This window comes from Garra rufa, chromosome 18 (genome assembly GCF_049309525.1).
Source record: "Garra rufa chromosome 18, GarRuf1.0, whole genome shotgun sequence".
NCBI lineage: Eukaryota > Metazoa > Chordata > Actinopteri > Cypriniformes > Cyprinidae > Garra > Garra rufa.
Window position 1 is genome coordinate 30,717,121 of NC_133378.1, and position 27,472 is coordinate 30,744,592.

At 37.6% G+C, this 27,472-nt stretch overlaps 1 protein-coding gene across 1 annotated transcript in view; it reads right to left on the bottom strand.

Annotated features, from left to right (window-relative positions):
* plxna2 (plexin A2) overlaps positions 1-27,113 on the bottom strand; it is a 197,790-nt gene extending 170,677 nt beyond the window's left edge. The window contains exons 1-2 of the mRNA XM_073823770.1: positions 25,911-27,113; positions 19,324-19,506 (exon numbers count right to left, since the gene is read on the bottom strand). Of these exons, the coding sequence (XP_073679871.1) occupies positions 19,324-19,506; positions 25,911-27,113 (1,386 nt within the window). The remainder of the gene's footprint in view (positions 1-19,323; positions 19,507-25,910) is intronic.
* Positions 27,114-27,472: the final 359 nt, after the last annotated feature.

Genomic DNA, 27,472 nt, shown 5'->3' on the forward strand with positions numbered 1-27,472 from the left:
TCCAAAAGTTTTCAACCTCCGTCTCTTAATGCGATGTGTTTTCTTTTGAAGCATCAGTGAGCGTTTGAACTTTCTGTAATAGCTGCATATGAGTCCCTCAGTTATCCTCAGTGTGAAAAGATGGATCTCAAAAATCATACAGTCATTGTTGGAAAGGGTTTAAATACACAAAAATTTATTTGTGGGACCTGAAGGATTTTTCTGAAGAACAGCATGGAGTTTAATTGTTCAGGACAAACAAGGGTTTATTCAGGGTTTATTATGCATTTTGTATGATCCCTCTTATTTTGGTTACATAATTAACATTTTGCAGATTCTGCAAGGTGTATGTAAACTTTTGACCTCAACTGTAACTTGTAACACTATGTATATGCCATAGCACATGAATACAGTAACGATTTCATACTACAGCATGCATTAAACGTACCGTGGTATTAACATCTGACACCATTACCACTGTACTTTACTAAAGGCCCAAAGGCTCATTTTCAAATCCACTTATAACCAATCACAAGTAACATATCTTCTGTTTATGCTCTGAATATAAACAGAGCACGCTCGACTGTGACCGCATGACTGCCCTTGTATGGCCTCTTGAGAAAGCGCTGTGATGGCGTTGCACCGGAGGTGATTATCGTTTAATGGATGACATCAGTGCCAGCAACGCTAGCCCTGTAAGTATAGAAAACGTATCCAAAACCATGAAGCCTTGCGCTGGAACAGGACATTAACCTCACATGCCACTTCTTATTAGATATTATACACCACACTCACAAATACCTACACAGACCTACCCGAGTTGTAACCCAGTGCTTGGCATTTCCTGTCTCTCTCTCTGATTGTGTAATGGGATTACATGGCCCTGACCTTGCTCCGTGCACTAGCCCTCCTGTTACCCTCTGGACTGACTCACCGGCAAAACATAATGAAAAAGCCCAAAGCCGGCAGTGCCGAGAAAGAGCTACTCGCACGGGATTCCAAATGAGAACCACAATGAGAAATATCTCATCTGGGCTCTGCTGCCTGTAGTGGAAATCATGCAGTACTTCAGGTTAGCCTGAACATGAGCAAACGGATGTTTGAAATGCCTTCCAAAAATGAAAATTCTGTCATTAATTACTCACCCTCATGTCCTTCCAAACCTGTAAGACCATTGTTCATCTTTGGAACACAAATTAAGATATTTTTGATGAAATCCGAGAGCTTTCTGACCCTCATTGGCAGCAACGCACTTTTTATTTTTGGGTGAACGATGTCTTTAACATTGTAGTCTGTTATTTTTATTTCTTTGAAATAATATGCACTGATGAATTGTGCAAAGTCAGATCAGAAACGTCTATTAGGAAAGCAAACCAGGTTATTTTTCATGTTTCCATGTTGACTTAAAAAATCCTAGGTACCCTGAGTAAATAAAACAGAAGTTATTAAGCTGCAAAGCAGAGCATTATTAGGGAATTTGCAGGCAAGTAAGCATTTCCTTTTCCTGCTAGTCTAAATGACTGGAAGTGCATTTGGGATGCATGAACGAGGTGAGGCTGTCAGTTCGCATTAGGCGCATGGAAGTGTGACGTCACAGGGAAGTCTGCCACGAGCCAGCCGGCTGAACAGGAGGATGTGGGGGGGGTGTCTGCGCTCGATGCCAAGACGGGATGAAAGGTGGACGCGGAAAAGAGGTGAGGGCCAGGTAATGACTTAGTGAAGGAGACATTATTACTTGACGTTTCAAACATTATCGCACGCTATTAGATAAGTATCAGAATTCATTAGAGATGATGGTGTCTGAATGCTGTCTCATAGGCGATAAAGACAAAGAAAGAGGTGGACAGGCCAAGAGAAGACAGGAAATTGCCAATAACACTCTGATAGCAGCTAAAAAAACCGCTCCAAAACACCACAGAAATTTCTGTCAGAATGTATGTTTCATGTACGGGCAGATGCCTAAAAAACTAAGCCTAGTCACGTGTTATTTCTTTCTAGATGCTTCAAAAAAAGTGTTAATGATCTACAACGAAGTTCTCAGTAGAACTGCCGCCGTAAACTCTTTTGACGCTAATAATGGCACCAGCGAGCACAATACATCTTGTCAGCTGAAATGAGTTCATAAGTAAGACGTGTAAGATACAAAGCCGCTTCGATTGTTGACACAGTCCAAACAAGATGAAAGTTTTTGAAGGTGTTATTTAAAGTGACAGGGAAAGAAAAGAAGGGAAAATGCTCTCACAAGCACAAACAATGTGTTTTTGTGTTTTTAAAAAAACATCATTCAGGCTTTTAGCCAGAGAGCTTCGCTTGAAAGCTACCTGATAAAGGCATCTCTTCAGAGACGCAACAGCATCAACAAATCACAGCGCCACACAAACCACTGACGACGAGTGCTTTTGGTTTCCACTCGAGGGAAGCATGCGTCTTTATATTCATTGCAAATATTTATGCACATTCAAACGTGTCATAATCGGTTAGGAGACTGAGGGTGAGGTAACCAGGTAGCACGATTATCTATTGTTAGTTGCGTAGCTCACGTAGAAGTCCCTTTCATACTTTACATCTGAACAACAAAATGTGACCACAGCCTTAATGGAGTTTAGCATCACTGACATTAAACCTAACGCAACACGTCTTTGAACCTGAATAACATAAGGAAATGACGTGTATACGGAATGAATACAATACGGGAGGAAAAATATATATTTTAATGCTTTCTCTCGCAATTATATTATTGGATAATTATACAGTATATAAATTGCAGACATCAGGGAGCCGCTATTAGAGGGTTTGCATTTACGTCACGATTTGGTCAGTTACCTGGATGCGTGGCCATATTGGAGATACTCGGATGTAAACAACAGCATAGATTGCACAGTTAATGTACTACTGAATAAGTTGTTCTACTAATTTATTCTGTCTAAACCATGGAAAAATGTGTGGAAGCTGCTAAATCATATGGAGGACTTAGTAAGCAGCAAAGGGTGCAATAGTTTGACAAGCTAAATTTAATTGGTGGTAAAGATATGTACAAGCAGTATTAATTAATATATTAGAATAATATTACACCTACTTGACCGGAAATGATAAGAACAAACACGAATGTTGTCAAGATTCATTCCTTTAACAACAGTTATTCATAAATTAATATAATTTAATAACATAATGGGAGGTCAGACTACAGCTAGGGCCCATGGTGCACAGCGGTGTTTGCTGTACTGAAAGCCAAGCAGGTTTTAATTGGTTTAAAGTGCACTCCACCTACCCAGACATGCACATGCAGGACAATTTGAGGTTTTCCCATCTCTAGGCTTAGCTTTTATCTAATTTCCCCTTCGCTCTAAGAGACTACACTAATGAATTGGGTAATCACAGATATCTGGCCCATTCAAGTGCTTTGTAAAGTAAATCAATATGGTCTGGCGACGGGCCAGTTGTCCACTTTGACGGACAGTAGAAATCTATTTGTGGAACCGCGGCCAAAAAAATGCTTTTACTCTCTCTCTCTCTCAATCACATTATCTATTCCTATGTCCTCCCCTCTTCATCCTCACAGCCTCATTGCTTTCTATGCTAAAGGTAGGTTATAATTTTATATAAGGAGCTTATGGAACTTTGTTTCATTTCCGCAGTACTGGATCAATAAGGCCAACACGATTGGCAGGAATTTCTATGAATTTCAAATGCTTTCCCTGCAGTGATTATGTGAGCTGGGTGCTCTGGTTGAATATCGATATGCTGATGACTAGCCACGCTATGCTAATGCTCTGGGCTTTAACCAAACCTCAGCGAACAGTGAGTCTAATACGAAATGGATGTTTCTGTGTCATTACAGAGGTTTTCCTTTTCTAAACATGCTGGAAGGAGGTCCCACAAGGACATCTGTTAGCAATGAGTTCACCGCACAACTCTAATCTTTTGAATGCTTTAGTGGGAGACTTGGAGATGGGAGTGCAGATCTTCTCTCATGTGGTTTACCAGTTCTGATCATATTGTCAAACGTTAGTGGAAACCGCCACCCAAATCGCTAATTCACACGATTACATTTAGACCTCAAGTGCCAGAGAGAAAGACTGGATTACAGCGTCTTTGACGCTCTGTATTCAGCCAAACAAACACACTGGAAGAACGTGTAGTATAATACAGCAGACGTGACAGATTACTAAAACTGAGGTGCTGAACATTACCCGACGTTAACCGCAGGACATAACGCTGTCAAATGCAATCAAAAGCAATCTGAAAAGGCGTCAGTTTTACTTCAAAAACTGGCTGTGAAAATATCACCAACAAAAACTATTATTTTCAGTCACACATTATAAGGGTTTATTCAAAGTAACTTAATAATGCATGTATTCCATAGGAATGAGTTTCTCCAGAAAAAGTTGACAAGTAATAGTTTGAAAATCATTCACGGATGCACACTTTGAGGAAAAAAAACACCACAAAAAGCATAATCTAGACGCTTTTGGCTTACTTAGTGTCAATATATTATGATTTGGGATGCAGCAAGTCAAATCTATACTATTTAGGACAGAAAGCATGTGAACTGCAAAGTCTACCATATTCCAAACATATTCTATATTCTACACACGTTCTTTCAAACTGTCCTCGTCTTACAGACGGTCTCAGGAAGCAGAGCTTTTAACATGGACCGCATCTTGATTTTAGTCAAGAGGGAAATAAAACGGCAAGAACCGTGGATGCACGGTCTCTGGTGAGGACTGACACTAATCACAAGGTTAATTCACCAACCTCATGACGTTAAGACCAATTACGGCTGGCAGTCAACAGGGTAATGTAGCGCTCTCCTGAAACTGATACGAAGTATATTAAATGAAGAGGTAGAAGTTTATAGTAAGGAGATTAATAAAGTAGAAGGGCAGGAATAAACAGATGCTGCGTGCGAGAGCAGCACATGGGATCCTGAGAGAGCCCATTAGCATCAACTACCTAATCAACTCTCCTGATCTGAATGCAATCAGTCAACGAAATGAGACAATGACTATGTTTAGAATAGCATACTGACAAAAATAAGGATTTTGCAGATTGCACTGGACAGTCTTTTCCATGCAACTACCTTGAATGGCGGAATAGTTCCACCAAAAATGAAAATTCTGTCATTAATTATTCAACCTTATGTCATTCCAAACTGGTCTTTTGAACACAAACTAAAATATTTTTGATGAAATACAAGAGCTTTTTGAACCTGCATAGATGGCAACACAACCGAAATGTGCAAGGCCCAGAAAGGTATAGGACATTGTTAAAATAGTTCATATAACATCTCTGAACTTAAAAATCGCAAGTAAGTTGAACTAAATGATCAAATGATTGGTTTGATGATCTGAATCAGCTGGTTCACTGAAAAAACTTGACTCTGGATTTGAAACTAGACATTGACACTTCTCCTACAAACATACCAGTCAAGATTTTCAGCAACTAACAATTACAGTTTCAATCAGTTTCAATTCAGTTTCTCAGAACTTCAAAAGGACTACTTTTATCATACTTGTATGTAATTTTCTCAGCTTAAAAGCCTTAATTTATTGCGAAATAGAAAAAGCGACCAGTGTGATTCCTGGAAAAAGCGACCAGTGTGATTCTTCAAAATTCGCCATTAGTTTCTACAGACGTCATAAGGGTTTGAAACAACACAAGGATGAGCAAATGACGACAGTATTTCATATTTGAGAAAAATATTACTTTAGGAGAGCGTCCACAGAGATTTTAAAATGCCTCTTTAACAGCACAAAGTACTAAACCATGGTTTGAAAACAAACTTAAAGCAATGGCAAAAAGAGCGAATGGAGAAACAAAGAACAGCGACTACAAAAGAGCGATAATTCACAGAGAAAAAAGCAGAATCTCACAAAAAAGAGTGAGGGAGAATAACGAAAGACGGCTAGGAAAATAAAAGAGTGAAAACTGGAAAAAGAGGTAGTGTGTGAGTAGCTGTGTGTGTGTGTGTCAGTAATGAGATCACTGCAGGGTGGGCTGTCTAATGGTAATGTAATGGACTAGCTAGAAAGACAGTGTGTGAGAGAGACAAAAACACAGAGGCGCAGAAAAGAGAGAAGAGAGAAGACGAAGCATTGAGCTCACACAGGCACAAAAAGCAAAAGAAAGACAGCTGGCCAGTACTCAGCTCTCACACACACAAGGCTCGGACACACGACTGTACGCGGACAGAAGGCTGACTGAAGACCGTGCCAAGAAGATAAGTGGAAGAGGTCTGGGGGCAGAAGTGTGTGTGTATGTGTGTCTTTGTGTGGACGTGTGTTTGATGAGTGAAAGGAACAGCAGGGTCCCTCTATCTCCCAGTTTTTGGCTCTTTAGCCGCGCTTGAGTCCAGAGCCAGACCAGGAAAGCTTGAGATCCTTCCTAAAGAACTGTGAGGCTCGGTCTGAATAGCGGAATGAAGTCACTTGCTTTAGTCAGATGGGTCAACCTGGGGTTAAAGCAGCAAAAAAGGTCTAAAGATGGTCAAAGAGCACTATTATTACGATTTGAAACACCAACCTTAGCTGTTTATAAAGAGGCTGCATCGATTCGAAGAACTGGGTTCTTCCTTGTTTAATTCAAGAACAAGCTCCCATTGTAAAATCAGGGCAAGCCAATCTTCAATATGTGCTCTCGCAGCTCCTAATTTCAACAGCCAATCAGCGTCTCCCACTATTGGTAGGAGGCAAATTGAAGTTGAATTGCCCAGTGTACAGTAACATGATTAGGAAGATTGCTCGCAATCTCGCTGAGAGCCAGCAAGGTGGCACTGAGGGTGCAACACCATCTGCAATCACAGCAGACAATAATGATTACTGTAATCACCTGATCATGCTATCAGGACACATCTGCTGATAAAACTGCTTTGACGACTACAAAATGTCTGAAAATAGTACTTGTACTCAGACCATACATGCTTAAAATGTGATGTAACAGCCACTTTTAACAAACAGGCTACAAAGTGGGGCTTCAGAGTCTTAATAAATTGTAAATATAATAATTAATGTATTTATTATATATTTTTTAGTTTATATTTTATTATATTATTTACATACAGTCAAACCAAAAATCTTTCAGACACCAGATATAATTTTTGATGTATTTTACTAGTGGGTAGAGTTCACAATAATTCATTTATGTAAGTATGGATAGCAAAATAAAGTAAACTGTGACATTATATCCAAAAATTCTTCATACATTAAAATTGATCAAAATTTGGGACCAAAAATTATTCAGACATCTTTAAATGCTAATGTGACCTTTTTGCACCACAGACTCAACATAATTAAGCATTGCTTGGTAATTGTTCAACAAAGTATTGATAGTTGTGTAAATTTTGTCATACTTTTTGACTGATTATAATCCATTACATACCTTGTAACAATGTTATCTGAGATTATCAAAATGAATTTGATCAGACAGTTTAATTCTGTGCTCTTATATTTTATCACCATTTTCTAAACTATAATGAATAAACTGATAATGTGAGAAAGGTGTTTGAATAAATTTTGGCTTGACTGTATATATATTCTAAAACCTTTTCATAATTTTTGAAAACATTATTACTTTTCAAAGCCTTCAAACTGGATCATATTTACATACATGAGACAGACGGAATAAGACAAAGCATTTAATTTGCAGGCAGATTGATGCTAATTCAACATGAAATTGAAGGAGGAGTGAGAAATTGTTATGATGATTGAAACGCATGTTCTATTGTTTTGCTCATTTGTGTTCAATATAATTGAAGCTTCCTTACAACGCTGAAACCAAGAGGAACATTTAAACAAATGCATCTCATGGCTGTTTGTATCTGGCAGCAGATACCGTATTGTCCTCAAAGGCTGACACTTTTTCTTTTCTTTTTCTTTTTTTAATCTAAAATACCCAGGAACCAGAAAATCGAGGATAATAACAGACCACACAAAATATAGAATCAAAACAAGAAACACTTGGCTTTTACAAAAAGCACTCAATTCGAGTAATTATGAAACTGCAGGAGGAAAGTATAACCTCAGCCAACAACATTGCAGATACACCAATTTGTGTCACTGCACAACAGCAGAATTTGTTGTAGTGTTGCAGTATGTCGAGAAAATGCCACCAGTACGAAAACCGACGTGCTGGATGCTCCCATGACCTTGAAAAAAACAAATTAACACATAACTGCTGGGCAAGTTTTGCTTAGCGGGGCAAACTCTAGTGAGGGTTTCTGCCGCTGACAGCCTGTTTCTAAATGAATCATTAAGTTTCTGAAGTAAAGTAAAAATCATCTCTGCCGATCTCTCTCAAAGGAGAGAGCCGCACAGACATCTGGAGAGAGAGGAAAGGCTCTAAAAAAGATATATGTGGCTTTATTAGAGTTGTGTGGCTTTTAGTCCATTTTTGTTAAGATACAGTCACACTGGCGAAATTTCATTGAAATTTTGTGGGAAAAATAGGTCCGTTGCCAATAGTGTAGAGAAGTATGAAACGCAACTCACACAGAAGTCACTTTCAAACCAAGCAGCTTTCTATTGGTCAGAGTGACAAACCGGTGTGAGAAACTTAAAACGACTGAATTTCAGCTGCGAAAATTCACAGAACAACAACAAATGTGACCCTGGACCACAAAACCAGTCTTAGCAAGCATGGGTATATTTGTAGCAATAGCCAACAATACATTGTATGGGTCAGAATATTTTTTTTAATGCCAAAAATCACAGGTTATTAAGTAAATATCATGTTCCATGAATATATTTTGTAAATTTCCTACTGTAAATATATTTTCGATTAGTAATATGCATTGCTAAGAACTTCATGTGAACAATTTCAAAGGCGATTTTCTTCATATTTAGATTTTTTTTGCACCTTCAGATTCCAGAATTTATTATTTAGAAATATTGTTCTATCCTAGCAAACCATACATCAATGAAAAGCTTATTAATTCAGCAAAAAAATGTACCCTTACAACTGATTTTGTGATCCACGATCACAATTTTTTAGTATTGAGAAATCTAATTTCTTCTTGAGAAAGCATTTCTTCGCCCCCACCATCTCCAACTCTCTTTCCTGCTGTGCGTCCCAGACAATGAAGCACGTCTTCAGCCACGGCTCATTACGGACCAAATCCAAGGGACGACATGGTGGAATCAGGAGACCACAGCTGGGAAAGCTAAACACACTAAAGCCGCCAACCCAGCTGTTTCCCAGCTCATCAAAGACTTTAGCAACTAGCGCATCCGACACCATCTTACGCCACAAGGGATGCTCAGAACAAAATCAAGGTATTTCTGGGACAGAAGCGACGTAGGTTGAGCTAAGTAGTGGACACAGCTGCGTGTCGGTCCACTAAACTGCCACTCCTTTCATGTGCGGCAGTCGGCTGCAGATCACCGCTGCGTCTCTGCTCCAGTCCCGAACACATCCACCATGTCAGCGATGATGTCAGTGTCGAGGAGAGTGGGATGGGTGCCCAGAAACACACTTAACCAGTTCAATGAGACATTTGTCCAATTAGGGCCTCAATTGCTTGCCAGAAGGAAGCCACCTGAACCGTTCTTCCAAACCCTGTCGGAACACAGTCCAAACCAAACACTGATTAACTAACGAAGCAAGATGACAGAAATCAGTTTGGTCATGCTTGCCCACTGCGCTGTTTATGAGATTTTAAAGGGATAGTTCACCCAAAAATTAAAATTCTGTCATTAATTACTCGCACTCATGTTGTTCCAAACCTGTAGGTCCTCCGTTTATCTTCGGAACACAAATTAAGAAATTTTTGATGAAATCTGAGAGCTTTTTGACTTGAATACTTACAGTTGAAGTCAAAAGTTTACATACACCTTGCAGAATCTGCAAAATCATAGAGGGATCATACAAAATGCATGTTATTTTTTTTTTATTTAGTAGCCTACTGACCTGAATAAGATATTTCTGACAAAATATGTTTAGTTAATTTATAAAAATGACCCTGTTCAAAAGTTTACACACACTTATAATACTGTGTTGTTACCGGAATGATCCACAGCTGTTTTTATTTTGTTTTTGTTTTTAGTGATAGTTGTTCATGAGTCCCTTGTTTGTCCTGAACGGTTAAACTGCCCACTGTTCTTCAGGAAAATCCTTAAGGTCCCACAAATACAGAAAGTTTAAATGCTCACTGATGTACTAGAAAGAAACATAATGCAGTAAGAGTAAAGAGTACACCGGGGGTGTAAACTTTTAAACAGAATGATGATGTGCGCATTTTTCTTATTTTGCCTAAATATCTTTTTTTTTTATTTAGCACAGCCCTTCAGAAGCTACAGAAGAGACTTACATGTTTCCCAGAAGACAAAAGAAGTTAAATTTACCCGGATATTCAAATTCAAAAAGTTTTCACCCTCTTAATGTATTGTGTTTCCTTCTGGAGCATCAGTGAGCGTTTAAACCTTCAGTAATAGTTGCATATGAGTCCATCAGTTGTCCTCAGTGTGAAAATATGGATCTCAAAAGTATACAGTCATTGTTGGAAAGGGTTCAAATCAGTGTTGTTTTCGTCAACGATGACGATGACGAAATCATTTCGTTGACGGCACTTTTTTTCATGACGATAACGAGACGATGACGAGATAAAAATGGCTCTTTGATGACTAAAACATGACGAGACGTGTGTGAGTTTTCGTTGACGAGACGAGAATAGACGAAAATGTTAGTGGGTGGTCCGTCAGACGTTTAAAATGCATGACATTTCTGCTTATTGTGCATGCCAATTAAAACCTAAAAAGTATCTGCCACTATGGCAAGCCGTTTTAACATTAAATACTCTTTGCCATACTAGTATGGCAAGTGTTTTAGCATTCTATTCTTGTTTGGTTACGCCCACCACCTGGCGTGCAGCGCACAACGTGCTCAACACGTCACATTGTTGTCACTCAGACAGACAGACGGTTAACCATGATGGCGGCAGTTTGCACACAGGGTGGTCGCAAACGGCGAGAGGACCTATGGGTGTATTTCAAATATATGTCTTTTATGTCTAAAACCATTCCTTCATTATTGTAATTATTGGTGAAAATAGTCAATCCGGAAGCTCACAATGTGTTGAACTATAGATCTGCTATTTTCACAACTTATAAGTGACACTACCCAACAGCAAAATACTTACTGACCTACATTAATTTGTTAAAAGACTACTTTTTCCCCTTTTTTTGACTAAAATTAGACTAAAACCTTTTTGTCTTTTCGTCGACTAAAATTGGACTAAATCTATCACATATAGAAGTGACAAAAATTTGACTAAAACTAAGCAAAAGACTAAGACTAAGACTAAATCTAAGATGGTTGTCAAAAACAACACTGGTTCAAATACACAAAAATGCTGAAAAACCAAAGAATTTGTGGGACCTGAAGATTTTTTCTAAAGACCAGCAGGCAGTTTAACTGTTCAAGACAAACAAGGGACTACTATCACTAAAAAAAAAAAAAAAAAAAAAGTTGTGGATCATTCAGGTAACAACACAGTATTAAGAATCAAGTGTATGTAAACTTTTGAACAGGGTCATGTTTATAAATTCAACTATTATTTTCTCTTGTGGCCTATATGTTAATGTCTTTAATGTGAAATATCTTATTCAGGTCAGAACTAAATAAAAAATAACATGCATTTTGTATAATCCCTCTTATTTTGGTAAAATAATTAACATTTCACATATTCTGCAAGGTGTACATAAACTTTTGACTTCAACTGTATCTTATTTAACTACATCTTCTATATTTTTTAAAGAGCAGACTCACTGTTGTTTATCTATTTAAAGTATCAGTAGCTCGTGGCTTGGAAAACTAAGTTTTAAAGCAGCTTCCACAACACTACATAATGCAGACGTAGAATAGTTTCCCTTTGGGGGCTTTTACATGAGTGGAATTACCATGTAGGTCATGCAAACTACTCCTCGCATCACAGTACTTATTATACCACCAATTAGAAATAGAAGGATGTCTAATGGGGGCACGTATAATTAGCCCAGGTGCTCTTTTCAATTGACTTTTTTTTAGTAAACCTGAGTCACACAGTTTCCTGCAGTCCCGCAGTTCACGATGCCTGCGCTCTGATTGGATTAATGTAGTACAGATCGTGTGACCATCTCAAATCAGCTCTAATCTCCCAGTGGGATAACTTTAAAGATCTAATTTTAGCATGCGGTCTTTTCCTCTCTAACAATATCAAAGCGAAAAGCAACCCTCTGGGGCTGATCGCTCCTAACGTATTCCCCCTCCTCTCAGGAAGCCCACACTCTCCCCTGAGATTTTCACTTAAAGCACAATATAAACTTAACTTCACGCCCTATAATTAATCTGACGCAATACTGCTAACAGAGGCTGATATTTTCAATAGTAAATATGGCCAATATTGTTCTGCTTACAAAAAGATGTCATTTTAATATAATGTTAGGTATTAGAATGGTATATCCATATGCTTTCCCTCTGAATGTAAATTCACACACATACAAAAATCAGACGCTATGGTGACCTCTAAACAAAATGGCTGAATGGGACGTTGAATGCCACTGATTTATTTATTCTGTTGTCCTTGCCACCCTTATCTGCCAAAATCCTGCTGAGGTGTACAGTATCAGCACTCTGCCACCCATCAGCTCAGAGGGCACTGCCACCGGTGTAAGGTCAGAAGCCTATATTGCATATTTTCTGACAGTAAAGGAAGAAAAAACTGCACAAAATAGAAAAAAGTAGCACCTTTTTTGGTACTAATTTTGGTTTCCATTTGACCTTTCACTGGGAGTTTGATTGAAAGGCAATCTGACTAATCATTATGCTAAATCTGCTATTTTGTCTGACAAACAAACCGGACAAGAGAGTAGAACATCGGTGGACTTGAACTTGAAAAATAGTGTGTATAACAGTGTTGTTTTTGACAACCATCTTAGATTTAGTCTTAGTCTTAGTCTTTTGGACTAAAATGGTTATTAGTTTTAGTCAAATTTTAGTCACTTCTATATGTGATAGTTTTAGTCCAATTTTAGTCGACGAAAAGTCAAGAAGGTTTTAGTCTAGTTTTAGTCGACGAAAAGTCAAAAAGGTTTTAGTCTAGTTTTAGTCAATAAACTGGGGGAAAAGTAGTCTTTTAACAAATTAATGTAGGTCAGTAAGTATTTTGCTGTTCTGAAAATAGCAGATCTATAGGCTAATTCAACACAATGTGAGCTTCCGGATCGACTATTTTTTTTTTAAAAATAATTACAATAATGAAGGAATGTTTTAAAACATAAAAGACAAACAAGGATGGAATGCTAAAACGGCTTGCCATACTAGTATGGCAAAGAGCATTTAATGCTAAAACGGCTTGCCATAGCGGCAGGTAGTTTTTTCGGTTTTAATTGGCATGCACAATAAGCAGAAATGTCATGCATTTTAAACGTCTGACGGACCACCCACTAACATTTTCGTCTATTCTCGTCTCGTCAACGAAAACTCACACACGTCTCGTCATGTTTTAGTCATCAACTAGCCATTTTTATCTCGTCATCGTCTCGTTTTCGTCATGGAAAAAAGTGGCGTCAACGAAATGATTTCGTCATCGTCATCGTTGACGAAAACAACACTGGTGTATAAGCATCTTTCCACACTTGAAATAAGATTCTTTCTGATGTTCATTCATGTTTATTTCATGCTATAACTAGTAATAAAGAAAGGATGATCTGTTCATATGCAGCTTGAACTGAGGCACTACAACGATCTATCAAGACATTAAAGAGCCACAGAATAGTATTTATTGTTTGAATTTCTTAAAAAAAATACCATTTGAAAGCTAAGACTTTGTTCAATACCAAAAGTACCCTGCTCTTTCTTGTCTGTGAGTACGTTGTCAGTTTCCTCTTTGCTCCGCAATGTATTTTTCACATGTGTGGCTTGTTGGACATAGCAAAAGTAACATTTTGATGGTCAATTTCACTTCAAGCATTTACAAGTTTAAGCTGGTGCTTGAGTATGAATGCAAAACAGTACAAATTTACAATATTGACCATTATACTTTATCCTTTATCAGTCATTACATTGAAATGACCAATATGTTTACATCCCTAGTACAAATGACTATGGTGTTTTCTGAATCCTGCATGCTATTATTCACTCTCAGAGTCCAGTGGATGGCTGTTAATGTTGCTTACATTCAACACTCTCCAATATTTCATTCACCCTAAAACAGTTACAGAAAAGGATTGTGAAAATGACTAATGCTAGAACTGTTTAACCTACAGCAGCCTGATGGAATCTGGACAATAGCACCCTGGGTCCGCTTTCATTAATTCATTCAAAGAGCTTTTTCCTCAACTTGTGTGTCCAGCTACATGAGCCAATGCTACAAGAATCGCATGTGTCTGCTTTACCAGGATACAGAGAGAGAGAGAAAGAGAGATCGACCAGCATGGAATCTCTGCTTGGAGCGAGGGAGGGTACGGCATGGGACTGTGTCGATTGAATGGGGATTTGGTGTATGTGTGTGAGAGCAAGCAAGAGGGAGGGAGAGAAAAAGGGAAAGTGGCAATAGAGAGTGGTGGGTTCGCTCTTTGGGAAAGGAGCCAATCCAATTACAGGCAGCAGTGCAAGCCCGGTTTCTTCAGCTGAGCTAAATTTCACATTTCATCAGTCTCTTCCCTTCTCTCGCCGCTGCTGCGCTACGCTTTCCCCCTCTTTCTTTCGTTCCCTCCCCCTCCTCTTGCAGGTGGAGGGCAGGAATAGGCAGATCATGCAACCGACTCCATTCTTCAAAGGATGAGGTACAACCACTCACCCCTGTACAAGAATAGATCACCTATAGAGCAACAAAATCCTGTAACATCAACATCATATAGACAAAAGCAGAAAGGTCCTACTTTATATTAGGTGGCCTTAACTACCATGTACTTACATTTAAATGACTAAATCACTTGATACAGTGCACTTATTGTGTACAATACATAGATGTTTTTACATTGTAATTATATTTTTAAAATACCTGCATGTAATTACATCTCTTGACCCATCCCTTACATCTTAACCAATTCTTAAACCTACCCAAACCACCAAACCTGTTCCCAAACTTGTCAGAATCAGAATGCAAATTATTATAGAATACTGTCATCAAAGATGCCATTTGAAGCTAAACACAGACGTTTTAACGGACACAATATAGATGAAACCTGCTATGATTATTAGAATTTGATTTAAACAATATCGACATACTGTATGTACTTCATATTGTGTTAGGAACATATTGTATTAACCCCCTACAGTTACAGAATGAAATGCTATTTAAACCTATAATATTTTACAAAATATTTACCTATTTTATCTCATAATTTTGACAGTTCTACTCGCAAACGCAAGTTTATATCTCCTAGTTTGGACTTTCTAACTCAATTGAACTCAATAAAAGTTAAAAGTGTGGAAAAAAGCCAAAAGTGTGAGCTATAGGCCAATTCGGTGTTTGCAAACAGTGATGACGCTTCTTTCTGGTGGAAGAAAATGACGGTTTTAAAGTAGCAGTCTATGGAGCCATGGAATAAAAAAATAAAAAAAGGTAAATTTAAGCTTATATTTAAAAATTCTGACTTTATTCTCAAATCTCCAAAATGAAATATTACAATTCTGATGAGAAAAAAAAAAAAAACTTCCCCCGAGAATTGATAAACTCATTATTGTTGAGTTAAATTGCGTTATAAAGTCCAAACTAGAAGATATAAACTTGCATTTGCGGAAAAATTGTCAGAATTGTGAGATAAAATAAATAAATGTTATGTAAAATGTTAATAGCAATTGGTTTAAAATGATATGTCATGCTGTAACTGTAGGGCTACTACAATGTGTCCCCTATGAACAGCATATGTGAATATTATGTAGACATTGTTTAAATCAAATATATGCTTTAAAAGTAACGTAATCATAGCAGTTTTCATCCAAAGTCTGTCCGTTTAACTTCAAATGGCGTCTTTGATGACAGTAGTCTATAAAAATTATTTGCATTCCCATTCTGATATCAAAAGGCACAATTTTTTTTCTCTTCTTCCATGAATTTTACCCATTTCCCTCCACTTGTTAAAAGTGTTTTTCTGCCACTACTATGCGTGCGCAGCTGCAAGTGACTTAACTGTGACGTCTACTATGAATTGGTCTAAAAACTCATGATTCTGAGCACGGGGAAAAGTTGTGATATGTATTAGTCATAATATGTAAAAATTGCCTTAAGGAGATTGCTTTGATTAAATGAACAGTTAATTCATTGAAATGAATTGAACTACAAGCTCCAGTGCTAGTTTTGCTTCTGAAATCAGTGTATTAAAATATCTTTTTAAACATTTCCATACTGGCCACTCTGAAGACAAAAGATGAGAGGATCACAAAAATGGTCATTAGGAAACTTCATGGCCAAATAAAAAGTGCATTTAAATCATCACAATGATGCTGCTTACTTTTATATCACTTGCAAACTCCCAAAGAATATATGGTGGAGGTTCAATAAATATCCAAATTATCATCTAGCCCTAGCTAGAACACAAAAGCCAGATTCTCAGAGTTGAACAGCAGGGGAAAAAGGCTCATGGACACAAAACAAAGCATCTCACAAATCCCAGCTTCCTGAGCACTCTAGACTCGTCTGTAGATTCTCCAAGAGACACACTTTTTGGGGCTGCGAGAACTGCCTAACCTTTCCAAAACACACAATCTCTCATAAGGCCGTCTCATCCTCTTCCTCGACACTGTTACGCCTTGTGCAGATGTGCCCGACTTCTAAGGGTTTGCAAAGACTACTGCAAGATTTCCATCTATGGTAATACCTCCCTAATTCCACCACATCTGTATGCTTCATTCTCCTTTCTGGCCACTAGGGCGGCGATATGCACTGACTAAGAATGCAAGCAAGCTTGAGGCAAGACAAACATGCTACACCAGCACTTCTAAGAGCACGGCGCTGTTGGCCTAATTTAATTTCACCAACCGCAAGGAGAAAAAATAACATTAATTAATAAGCCGCTAAAACAAGAGGATTACAGAGAGCGAATGCCGCCGATGCCACTTCCTGATTGCGGTGCTGATTCAATTATAAATTAATTAATCAAGGCGCAAAAACACAATTTGGACGTCGCCGTGCTACCGGCATGAAACAAACACTCAGTTTGACACTTTGACATTGTCCGTTCTCCCTCGCGTCTGGGAAGGCAGCTGTTATTTGTGTGTGTTTATGGGGGGCAGGTGGGAACCAGGGACAAAACCAACGTTTGTAGAGCAGGTCTCTTTCTGTCTTCATCCCTTTGGTGTCTCCTGCAGCTGCTGTGGGGTGAGGACATGCCTGTTCCTGCTCGTCTAACAGGGCCTGGCCTGTCACTCAACGGTGTTGTGCCCCAATGGGGGCTTGAGTCCCAAAAGCAGCTGACAGACCCCTTGTCATTTTCATAATTGCCTTTGCAGGTAGTCTCATCTTGCTATGAACCACAGCAGTTCCATTAGCCACATGCTAACATGTCAACACTTACTAAACTGGCTGCTCAATGAAGGGCAAACATTTTGAACCACACAAAGTGATCTGTAAAGTCAACATGAAATCAAAATAGAGGCTATTTAGCTTCTCAAAATACTTACTGGATTGTGTACGTTTCTGTTAATGTTGATATTGTTATTGTTAACTAAAATGATTAAACATTTCAGTAATTGAAATAAAAGCTAAAAATATGAAAATGAGAAATGTTGCTTTGGCAAAAAAAAGTACATAAATTAAATAAATTGTTGAATTTAAGTATTGAAAATACTACTGTATAAGTACTGAAATAATTGACGCTTTTAGAAATATAAATAATAAAAATGCCAAAAAAAGCTAATAAAAAACTAATTAAAGTACTAAAAATACAACAACTGAAATAAATATAAAGGTTTTTAGAAATATAAATAATAAAAATGCCAAAAAAAGCTAATAAAAAACTAATTAAAGTACTAAAAATACAACAACTGAAATAAATAAAGGTTTTTAGAAATATAAATAATGAAAACGCCAAAAAATAAAAAACATAAATTTGTGAATTTAACTAAAGTACTAAAAATACTAAAACTGAAATAAACATAACGCTTTTAGAAATAAAACAAAAATAATAATGCCAAAAAATGCAAATAAAAAACAAACAAATTAAAAGAACTAAAAATACTACAACTGAAATAAATATATTTCTTTTTAGAAATATAAAAAATAAAAATGCCACAACAAAACCCCCCAAAAAACAAAACTAATTAGTAAATTGAAGTACTAAAAATACTAAAACTGAAATAAATAAAGGTTTTTAGAAATATAAATAATAAAAATGCCAAAAAATTAAAATAAAAAACGTAAATTTAAGTACTAAAAATACTAAAACTGAAATAAATAACACTTTTTTAAAACTGAAATAAATATAAAGGTTTTTAGAAATATATAAAATAAAAAACCACTCGAAATTAAAAAATATAAATAAACGATAATTCAAAATATTAGTAAATATTACAATAATATAAAAATACTGAAATAAATCAGGTTTATGTAAAAAAAAAAAAAAAAAAAAAAAAAAAAACAGGCTCAGAAACTAGTTTTCTTTTTGGCTAACGACATCTAGAGCAGAAATACATCTATCCATTTAGCTAAAAAGTTATTTAGTTATTGTTTTAGGCTTATGTTGTACTGTAGGTAAAATTACCTGTAGCCTTTCTAAAATTGTGTCAATAGTTAGCCAACAATTTATGCCAGTGTTTTTAGACAAATGAAGATTGATTTGAAGTCCCATACTACATCTGTTTCTTGTTAAACATAGCAAATCTAATGAATAGTTTATAGAAGCAGATTGATGGATTCTTGTCTATCGCTGCTATTACCAACCAAAAAGGTGCGTTTAACACCACTTTTTCTCTTTATGCCTTTTATCTGAAAGATTATAATTATGCATATGATAACCCTAACACTGTCTGCCTCTTGTGTCTAACATTCTTTCCTTGAGTTTGGTTGAGAAGACATTCTATTAAAATTAATAGACTAGGGAGGCAGACAGGAACCCCTGAGGTCGCTTTAAGCTGCCTATTATGGTCGGGAAAGTGAACAGAACCAGAAGAATCCTACAAAAAAGGTATTAAATATTTAGTCGAAAAGTTTCTGGTTCCCTCTTTTCCATCCATACTTTTAAATGAGGCCAGTAGAGCAGTTCAAAGCAGCGCTCCAGAAGACACCATTAATAACTAAACGTGACACACTGTTTGCGAACAAAAACGCTTGCTTGGATCTGAGGTGAAAGGTCTACAACTTCTCCACTTAACTCAAACACCGTACACATCTCAGCTTCTCAGAAAAAAAAAACACCTGCGACGATGACTCACCTTCTTCAGTCGTCCGCTCTTGGTGCCAACGAAAGCCACACAGTAGCCATTATAGACGTAGGAGGTCACCGAGGTCATGCGATCACGGCTTTCCGTATAAAGCGTGTGTCCGGTCACCAGCTGAGAGCCGCCAAGGGGCTGGTTGATGTCCAAACCGCAGAAGGAGTCATCAATAGGGACAGGCTACAGGAGGAGAAAGGTCAAACGAGAGTCAGCAGTTTGCTTTGAATCAAAAAGTCAAGGTCAGTTTGCTTGTTTATACAGACATCAGTAGGAGGGTGAAAAGGCTGCGCTGATTTTAATACAGGGAAGCACTTTGTAAGCAAATCACATGAACTGATCCAATGCTGGTTGTTTTGTTGTCAAATGAGGGTAAGAAATGGATCAGGGAACACTAAAGGTCGATTTGTACAATTTTAGTACAAAAAAACTATCACACCAAAATACTGAAAAGATTTGGAATTTTTTAACATTTGTTTATTTATTTTTTACTGACTACACACTGTTGACATTTCACTGTATAATTTCTGCTCATCAAGGCTGCATTTATTTGATTAAAAATACAGAAAAAAATGTAATATTGTGAAATATTATTGCAACTTAAAATAGTGGTAGTTTTTTTTTTAGTGTCAAATGTTCCTTCAGAAATCATTCTAATATGCTGATTGATTATCATTGTTGGAAACAGTTATGCTGCTAAATATTTGTTTGGAACCTGTGATATTTTTTAGGATTCTTTGATGAATAAAACGTTAAAAAGAACAGCATTTAGTTAAAATATAAATCTTTTGTAACAATATAGACTACCATTCAAAGTTTGGGGTCAGTAAATGTTTTCTTTCTTTCTGTCTTTAAAAGAAATTAATACTTTTGTTTAGCAAGTATGTGTTAAAAGTGATAAAAAGTGATAGTAAAGACTTATTTTAATAGAAAAGATTTCTATTTTGAATAAATGCTGTTATTTTTAGCTTTTTATTCCTCAAAGAATTCTGAAAAATTATCACAGGTTCCAAAAACATATTAAGCAGCACAACTGTTTCCAATATTGATAATAAATCATTCTGAAGGATCAAGACTACATTTTAAAGTATATACTAATAGAAAACTGTTATTTTAAATTGCAGTAATATTTCATTAAATTACTTTTTAAATAAATGTAACTTTGATAAGAGACTTCCTTTTTAAACAAAACAAAAAAAACAAAAAAAAAAAAAAACATTGAAAATCTTACTGACTCCAAACTTTTGAACGGCAATGTAGGTATTCAGGGTTACTGTAAAATAATTGTAAAAACAAACACTTCAAAGGTTACATTTTTCAACAAAAAACACATTTCTGTCAGGCGATTTCTAAAGGATTTTGTGACACTAAAGACCTAAATAATGCAGAAATTTCAGTCATTTTAAAGTATATTAAAATAGAAAATCACTATTTTAAATTGCCATAATATTTCACAATATTGCTATTTTTTCTGTATTTTTGATGAGCAGAATTGTTCTTTTATTGTTTACTTTTTTGTAGACAGTAAAAAAGTTCAGCAGTGTGTAGTCAACAATAAATAAATGTTACAAAATTACAAATCTTTACAGTACAGCATTTCCGTATTTTGGTGTGATAGAGTTTGTAAAAATTCACAGTTTTGTTCAATTGTACTTTAATGGCTGTTGAAAATTTCAGGAATAAATTACATTTTAAGACTCAAAACAGAACTAAGAATTAAATTTTAAGAATTAAAATTGATTTAAAATAGAAAAAGTTATCATAAATTGTAATAATCTTTCACTATATTACTGTTTTCACTTTATTTTAATCAAATAATTGCAGTCTTAGTGAGCACAAGAGACTTCTTTCAAAAGCATTTAAAAAAATCTTACTGACCCCAAACTTTTAAACAGTATTTTACATTCTCAATAATTCTATTAAGTCTTTTTGAAGCATCAAAATCACTATTTAAAAATTCTTTGACATTTACGGGTTTTTATGGTAAGCGTGGGATTCGGTTTTACTAGTGTATCAACTGACGCCCATCCAGCTGGTAGTTTGGGTTTGCAGTGAAAGCCAGAGAATAGTGACTCGTGTTCAGTTTCTGAGGGGGAAGACAGTAACCGGACCATTGAATGTGGTTTCCCCAGCCAGACGCTTGGGTTTCTGTTCAGCTGGGCAGACATGTTCCCGCTCTGCTCTGGTGAGTCCTGCCGGGCTCCCTGACTGCCTCATTACCCTGTGCTATGAGAATAGTGTAGCTCACCCCGGCTGGGGACGAAAGCACATTCACACACACTTACACACCACACCAGCCGAAAACAACACCTATACAGACCCAAACCAGAAGCAGACGATCTCTAATTCTGATTTAAATGATCTAGTCAGGGACTAAATATTTTTATAGCTAAATCTAGCAAATACTCAATACACCATTTAAGATGTGGAGGAAATTACACTGTTGGAAATTACCTCAGAAATCCACTTTTAGACACTGTTAGTATACAAATAAACTAGTCAGAGTGTGAAATGTGTCCATGGGGTCAAAGAAAAAAACATATTTTTCGCCTTGCTCGATCTCTGTTGCTCTTCCCCTGCATCTCTTCCTCTCTCTCAGACACACTTACACACCAACTTAACTGAAGAGATTGAAGCTTGTAAGCATTTACAATTTAATGGGAGGGTCTATGGCCCATTTTTCATGTCACATGCATGCATGGGCCACTATCAATCCCCATTTGAGTTTGGGCGGCGAGTTACAACACTCTGCGGCGTTTAGATTCAGGTCATCGGAGTTTGTGACTGACACTGGCCTCAAAGTGCCATGTAGAGTAAGAGGGATGGATACTGTGCGCTCGGTCATGATGCTGAACGCAGCACTGCTCGTCCCCAACACTCCGCAGCCCTTTAATATCAGCCTGCTCGACTACAGGCTCACGCTATAAAATCTTTACTGCCTCCCAGCCCTTCACAAGCTGGGGGACGGCAATAAAGCAGGGATGTAAATGCCTCGTACTCGGCAGATCTTGTTCCAGCCCTTCTTCTTCGTGTTTTCTTTTATTTTCCAGTCCAAAAATAACTGCCTTAGAGATTTTTTTCAGACGTGTTCCTCAAAAACAGTTGGCCTTTGACTACATTATATAAATGTTTGTATGCAAAGACCATTTTAAGGAAAGTCAGTCCACTCTGCATTCATCTTGGTAATGCCTTAGGGCAGCTATGTTCTTCATCATCAAACAAAAAATGTGAAATAAACATTGCTTTTAAACATTTAGCATCACGTTTGTATATGTCCTTCTAAAGTGCCTGAATCGATATTCACACAGCAACGCAAAAAAAACAAAAAAAAAACAAAAGAAAAACATTCCTTTTAAACATTTAGCATCACATTTGTATATGATTCAATATTCACATAATTATAAAAAAAAACATTGCTTTCAAAAATTCAGCATCAAGTTTTGAATGTGCCTTTTGTTTTGGAACCCATCTAAGGGGCCGTTCAGATTTTGCGCGCTCGAGTTTGTTATTTGAAATGAAGGACCGCGGTATGTGCGCTCAACAATAAATCAAACAAAATATCAAACAAAACAAAACAAAACAAACATTGCTTTTGAATGTTCAGAATCAAGTTTTGTATGTGCCTTTTGTTTTGGAACCTATCTAAGGTGTCTGATTCAATATTTATGAGTATCAAACAAAACAAAAAAACACAACACCAAACAAAACAGACACTGCTTTTGAACATTCAGCATCAAGTTTTGTATGTGCATTTTGTTTTGGCATCTATCTAAAGGGCTGATTCAATATTCAAATGACAACAAAACAAAACAAAACAAAACAAAAGAAAGCAAACATTGCTTTAGAACATTCAGCATTGTTTTTTATGTGTGCTTTGTTTTTGCAACCTAAAGAGCTTGCTTTCTAACTAAAAACAAAACAAAACACTGCTTTCAAACATCTATCACCAAGTCTTATATGCGCTCTTTGTTTTAGAACCTATTTAAAGTGGCTGATTTGATATTCACATGGCAACAAAAAACAAAACAAACATTGCTTTTAAACATTCAGCATCATATTTGTATGTGCCCTTTGCTTAGGAACCTATCTAAAGGTTTCAAAGGTTCCATTGGCATTAAAAAAAAACAAAAAAAAAAACATTGCTTTTGAACATTCAGCATCAAGTTTTGTAAGGTTCCAAAACAAAGGGTCCTATCTAAAGGTTCCAAAGGTTCCATTGACAACAAAACAAAACAAAACAAACAAAAACACTGCTTGAACATTCAGCATCAACCTTTGTATAAGCCCTTTCTTGGAACCTATAAAAGTTCCAAAGGTTCCATACAGAGGGAAGACAGTAATTGGACCGCGTAAAAACAAAACAAAAAACTCAATACCACAAAACCAAACAGACACTGCTTTTGAACATTCAGCATCATGTTTTATATGTGCCATTTGTTTTAAAATCTAACTAAAAGTTCCATTGGCAACAAAACAAAACAAAACAAAACAACAAGCAAACATTGCTTTTGAACATTCAGCATCAAGTTTTATACGTGCCTATCTAAAGTGCCTGATTCGATATTCACATGGCAACCTTTATGCTCATCACCGGAACCTATTTCCCATGACTGCTGCTTCAGGTAGGGGGTGATTGTTCCATACACAAATCAGGACAAGGGTTGACCCTCTGGAAGCCACCTGATCAATAGAGTGCCCCGCTTAGATCACTGCTCAAACTGGCACTGCGATAGGCTTGATCAGGCAGCCTGATGAAACGTAACACCGGCTGAATGAGTGAATAGCATCAAAGGGCTGGATGTGAAGCAGCGAGCAGGTTGGCCAGGCAGGAAGACAGTTGCAAGCTGGGCTCTGTGATAAATCTTTCATTCAGCCTTCGTGGCTCATGACTTCTCTTCCTCCTTCTATCACCCTGTGTGTCTCTAAGTTTCACAATCACTGCGATTCAGGAGACACTGGAGCCGAAGGAACTAGACCGAAGTCTGCGCAGAGGCCATGTTTCCAGTGATCAAAAATAGCTTGAAATAACTGACAGGAAATTAAACAAAAACATCACGGTAGGGGATTTCTAGCAGTATTTTTTAGGTAAAACGAGCTTGAATAGCAACCAAAAAATGTCTGAGGAGGATTATTTTACTGTAAAAATATTTTCATACTCCTACTGGTCATGAAACGGGAGTAAAAAAAGCTTGATGGTGAGTTGTGGCGTTTCATTCATATAGGCTCACAAACTTCACTATGCTAATCGCTAAATACCATAGATTTATTGAACAACATCGACTAAGGAGTTTTCACAAAACATATATCTTCATGTTTTTATATCTCAGACCTCCTCCTCAGTCAATCCTGACATTCCTCCAGTACCACGAGAAGAGACGCAGGAGGTTTCTAGTGCAATGTTTTTAATGAGGCCTAGAAAAACACGGAGGAGGGCTGGCTGACATCATAAGCCACTGACGGCCCCCTGGGGTCAGACAGGGGATCCTCTAGGGTCCATAATGGGGCCAGAGTGGAGTCTGCTACTATGAAGACCACCCTGCTCAGACACTCAATAATGTTTTCCTCAGAGTGACAATCACCTCTGACATCATGCTAATGACGAATTTACTGAAGCTAATAAAGGATGCCCTGGAGAAAATCACGTAGCAATAGTTTGTCATTAAGATTCTCTCTTAAACTTCATAGACACAGATACAATCACTGACAGCCATAAAAACATGCACACATTCATATATATTTATAAGCATCAACACACCACTTGTCAGTGTGATAACTTGTAAATAAACTTATGCACAGTGAATTATTAGTGCCTCTAATTCAATTTGTTTACAAACCTGGTTAAACAGCAAAAACTCAGAGGACTGTGGTCTTTCGGGAACAAGACTAGTAAAGAACAAAGAAAATGCTAGAGTAATTTAATGTGATTTCCTGTCACTTCTTGAATTATTAGGAAGAATTTAGGAATGTGCACAACTCCGATTCTGATTTTAAAGGGTTTCTACAAAGGATGAAGAAAAACAACTGGACAATTATCAGTAAGATTTTACAATAAAAAGTTTAAATCATTAATATTTGTGCATTTGATACCATGCACTAAAAGTGGGATTTGTTGGGGTGTGCTTTCATGCTTAGACTAACCCTAACCACATCTGACATTCAATCCTGTAGGTTGCAAGGGTCAAAAGGATTGCTTAGATAGTATCCTGTTACACTCTTAAGAATGAAATATGGATATGTAAGAACAACAACCAGCAACATAAACATTACGATGCAGATCCTATCTTCATTCCAAAGAAAACATAAAATTAGTAATAATTCCCCATCTGGCTGTTTTGATCTACAGAGGTTTTCTAGTGAGCAGAAGCAGGCATGGGAACTGTCAGTATATTGCACCAAGAGAATGGCATTCAAAAGCAGAGAGCTCGAAATAAAGCTCTTAAATAAGCAATGCACTCAACAAGCTCAATTAAAGTAGTACAATTTGGAAAGAACTTCCATGATTATGGTTTCAGATACTAGATCTAACAATGCTTCACACATTCAAAGCTGGTTTAACAGGCTAATTAGTAAGCAGAAAGATTTCTTACCGCTTTGGTACAAGGTACATCCTTTCCCAACAGCCAGTTGAGCTCCAAATTCCCCTCTCCCTGATAGCAGGACTGCATACGCTCCTTGATCCGTGCATTGATGTCCCGGATGCTGAAGACGCAGAGGGCGGAGTCATCAGGTGGGTGGTGGTACTGTTTTTGACCTTTGGAAAAGACAGCAAAGAGCACATCATCTTGAGCGCTAATGTTGAGGGACGCCGCAAGAACTCGTCCAGGTTTGCCCAAGTAGGCTGCTTGCAGAAGTCGGTACTCAATTCTGTTTCGGACACAACCAATAGGCAATGACACATAGGAGTGGAATTTGTGGTCATCTTTGCAGAGTCGGACGATTCGAGAGGTGTAAAAGAGGTCATTTGAAGGCCCACTGGAAGACATGCTGTTCTCTGGTGTCTCCGGTTGCACGGTCAGAAAGTAGACGAAATTGCCGCTGGCAAAGCCATAGATGTAGTAGATGTCAAAATGAGAGACCAACGCCAGGGTGTCGGAGGGAATCTTGATGAGTGACGAAACAAAGTCAGTGTGAAGCTCGTAGTCCAACATTGCTGAAGACTCTGGGTCACGAGGAAGCTTCCGACTGGAGATGGTTGGAAAGTAGTCTTGCTTCCCATCCACAGCTGTACCAATGAAGAGGGTTCCATCCTTGCCCTGTGAGGGCACAATGACTCCATACATGGTGCCCGTCTGGTTGACACTAGATAGGTAGTGCTCCTTTTTATGAGAGGGCTCCACCAGGATAAAGAGGTCGTCCAACCGTAGCAGTTTGCAGACTCCTTGGTAGAGGCTTCCGCAGGCAAGTAGTCGGTTCTGAGAGTAGTCGATGAGGAGGAGTTTGTTGATGTTGTTGGTAGAAACCAGTGGTTCAGAGCAAGGCTGAACGATGAGTGGAGGGTAGCAGGCCTTGTTGTCATCTTCCGGACCAGTATCATGGGATACTAGGAGTGTCAGATTGCCTGATAACTTGTAGACACGGTTGACGGCACCGATGTAGAGTGCTCCTGTCGTCTTGTGAACCGTCATGTGGTTGAATGCCCATTCTCGTCGTTCAGGGTGAAATGTTGTAAAGGACTGTTCGCAGCACACTAGAGGGAAGATTAGGAATAACAACCAGCACATAAAGGACAATTTGAAACCACGTCCAGGGCTTTGTTTCAAAGTCCTCTTTGAATCCTGTAGTCCCTCCATGGTCCGAGGGACCCGACAGGTTAAAAAATGAAGAGTTTGAAAGGCGCAACCTTTGTCCTCGTAGTCTAAAGGATAACTCTGTGTTCCAGTGCCTCACCAGGGTCTTCACATGTTTCTGAAAGAGAGAAGAGTACATAAATCAGCAACAGAACATCTAGACTTGCAAAGGGAAACAGACAATGGAAATTGCACCTCATTCAGTAAACCAAAGCCCTCTTTCTACTTTGAAGGAATGTGTCCAGTAATCCAAGAGGAGGGGGTGGCTTTTCTAAGTGACAATGGCAGGAAAGGTTTATCTTCACATTCCAAAGGAGTTGTTGGGCTGAATTACACAATGCAGGAAGGTGAAGCAACGGAAA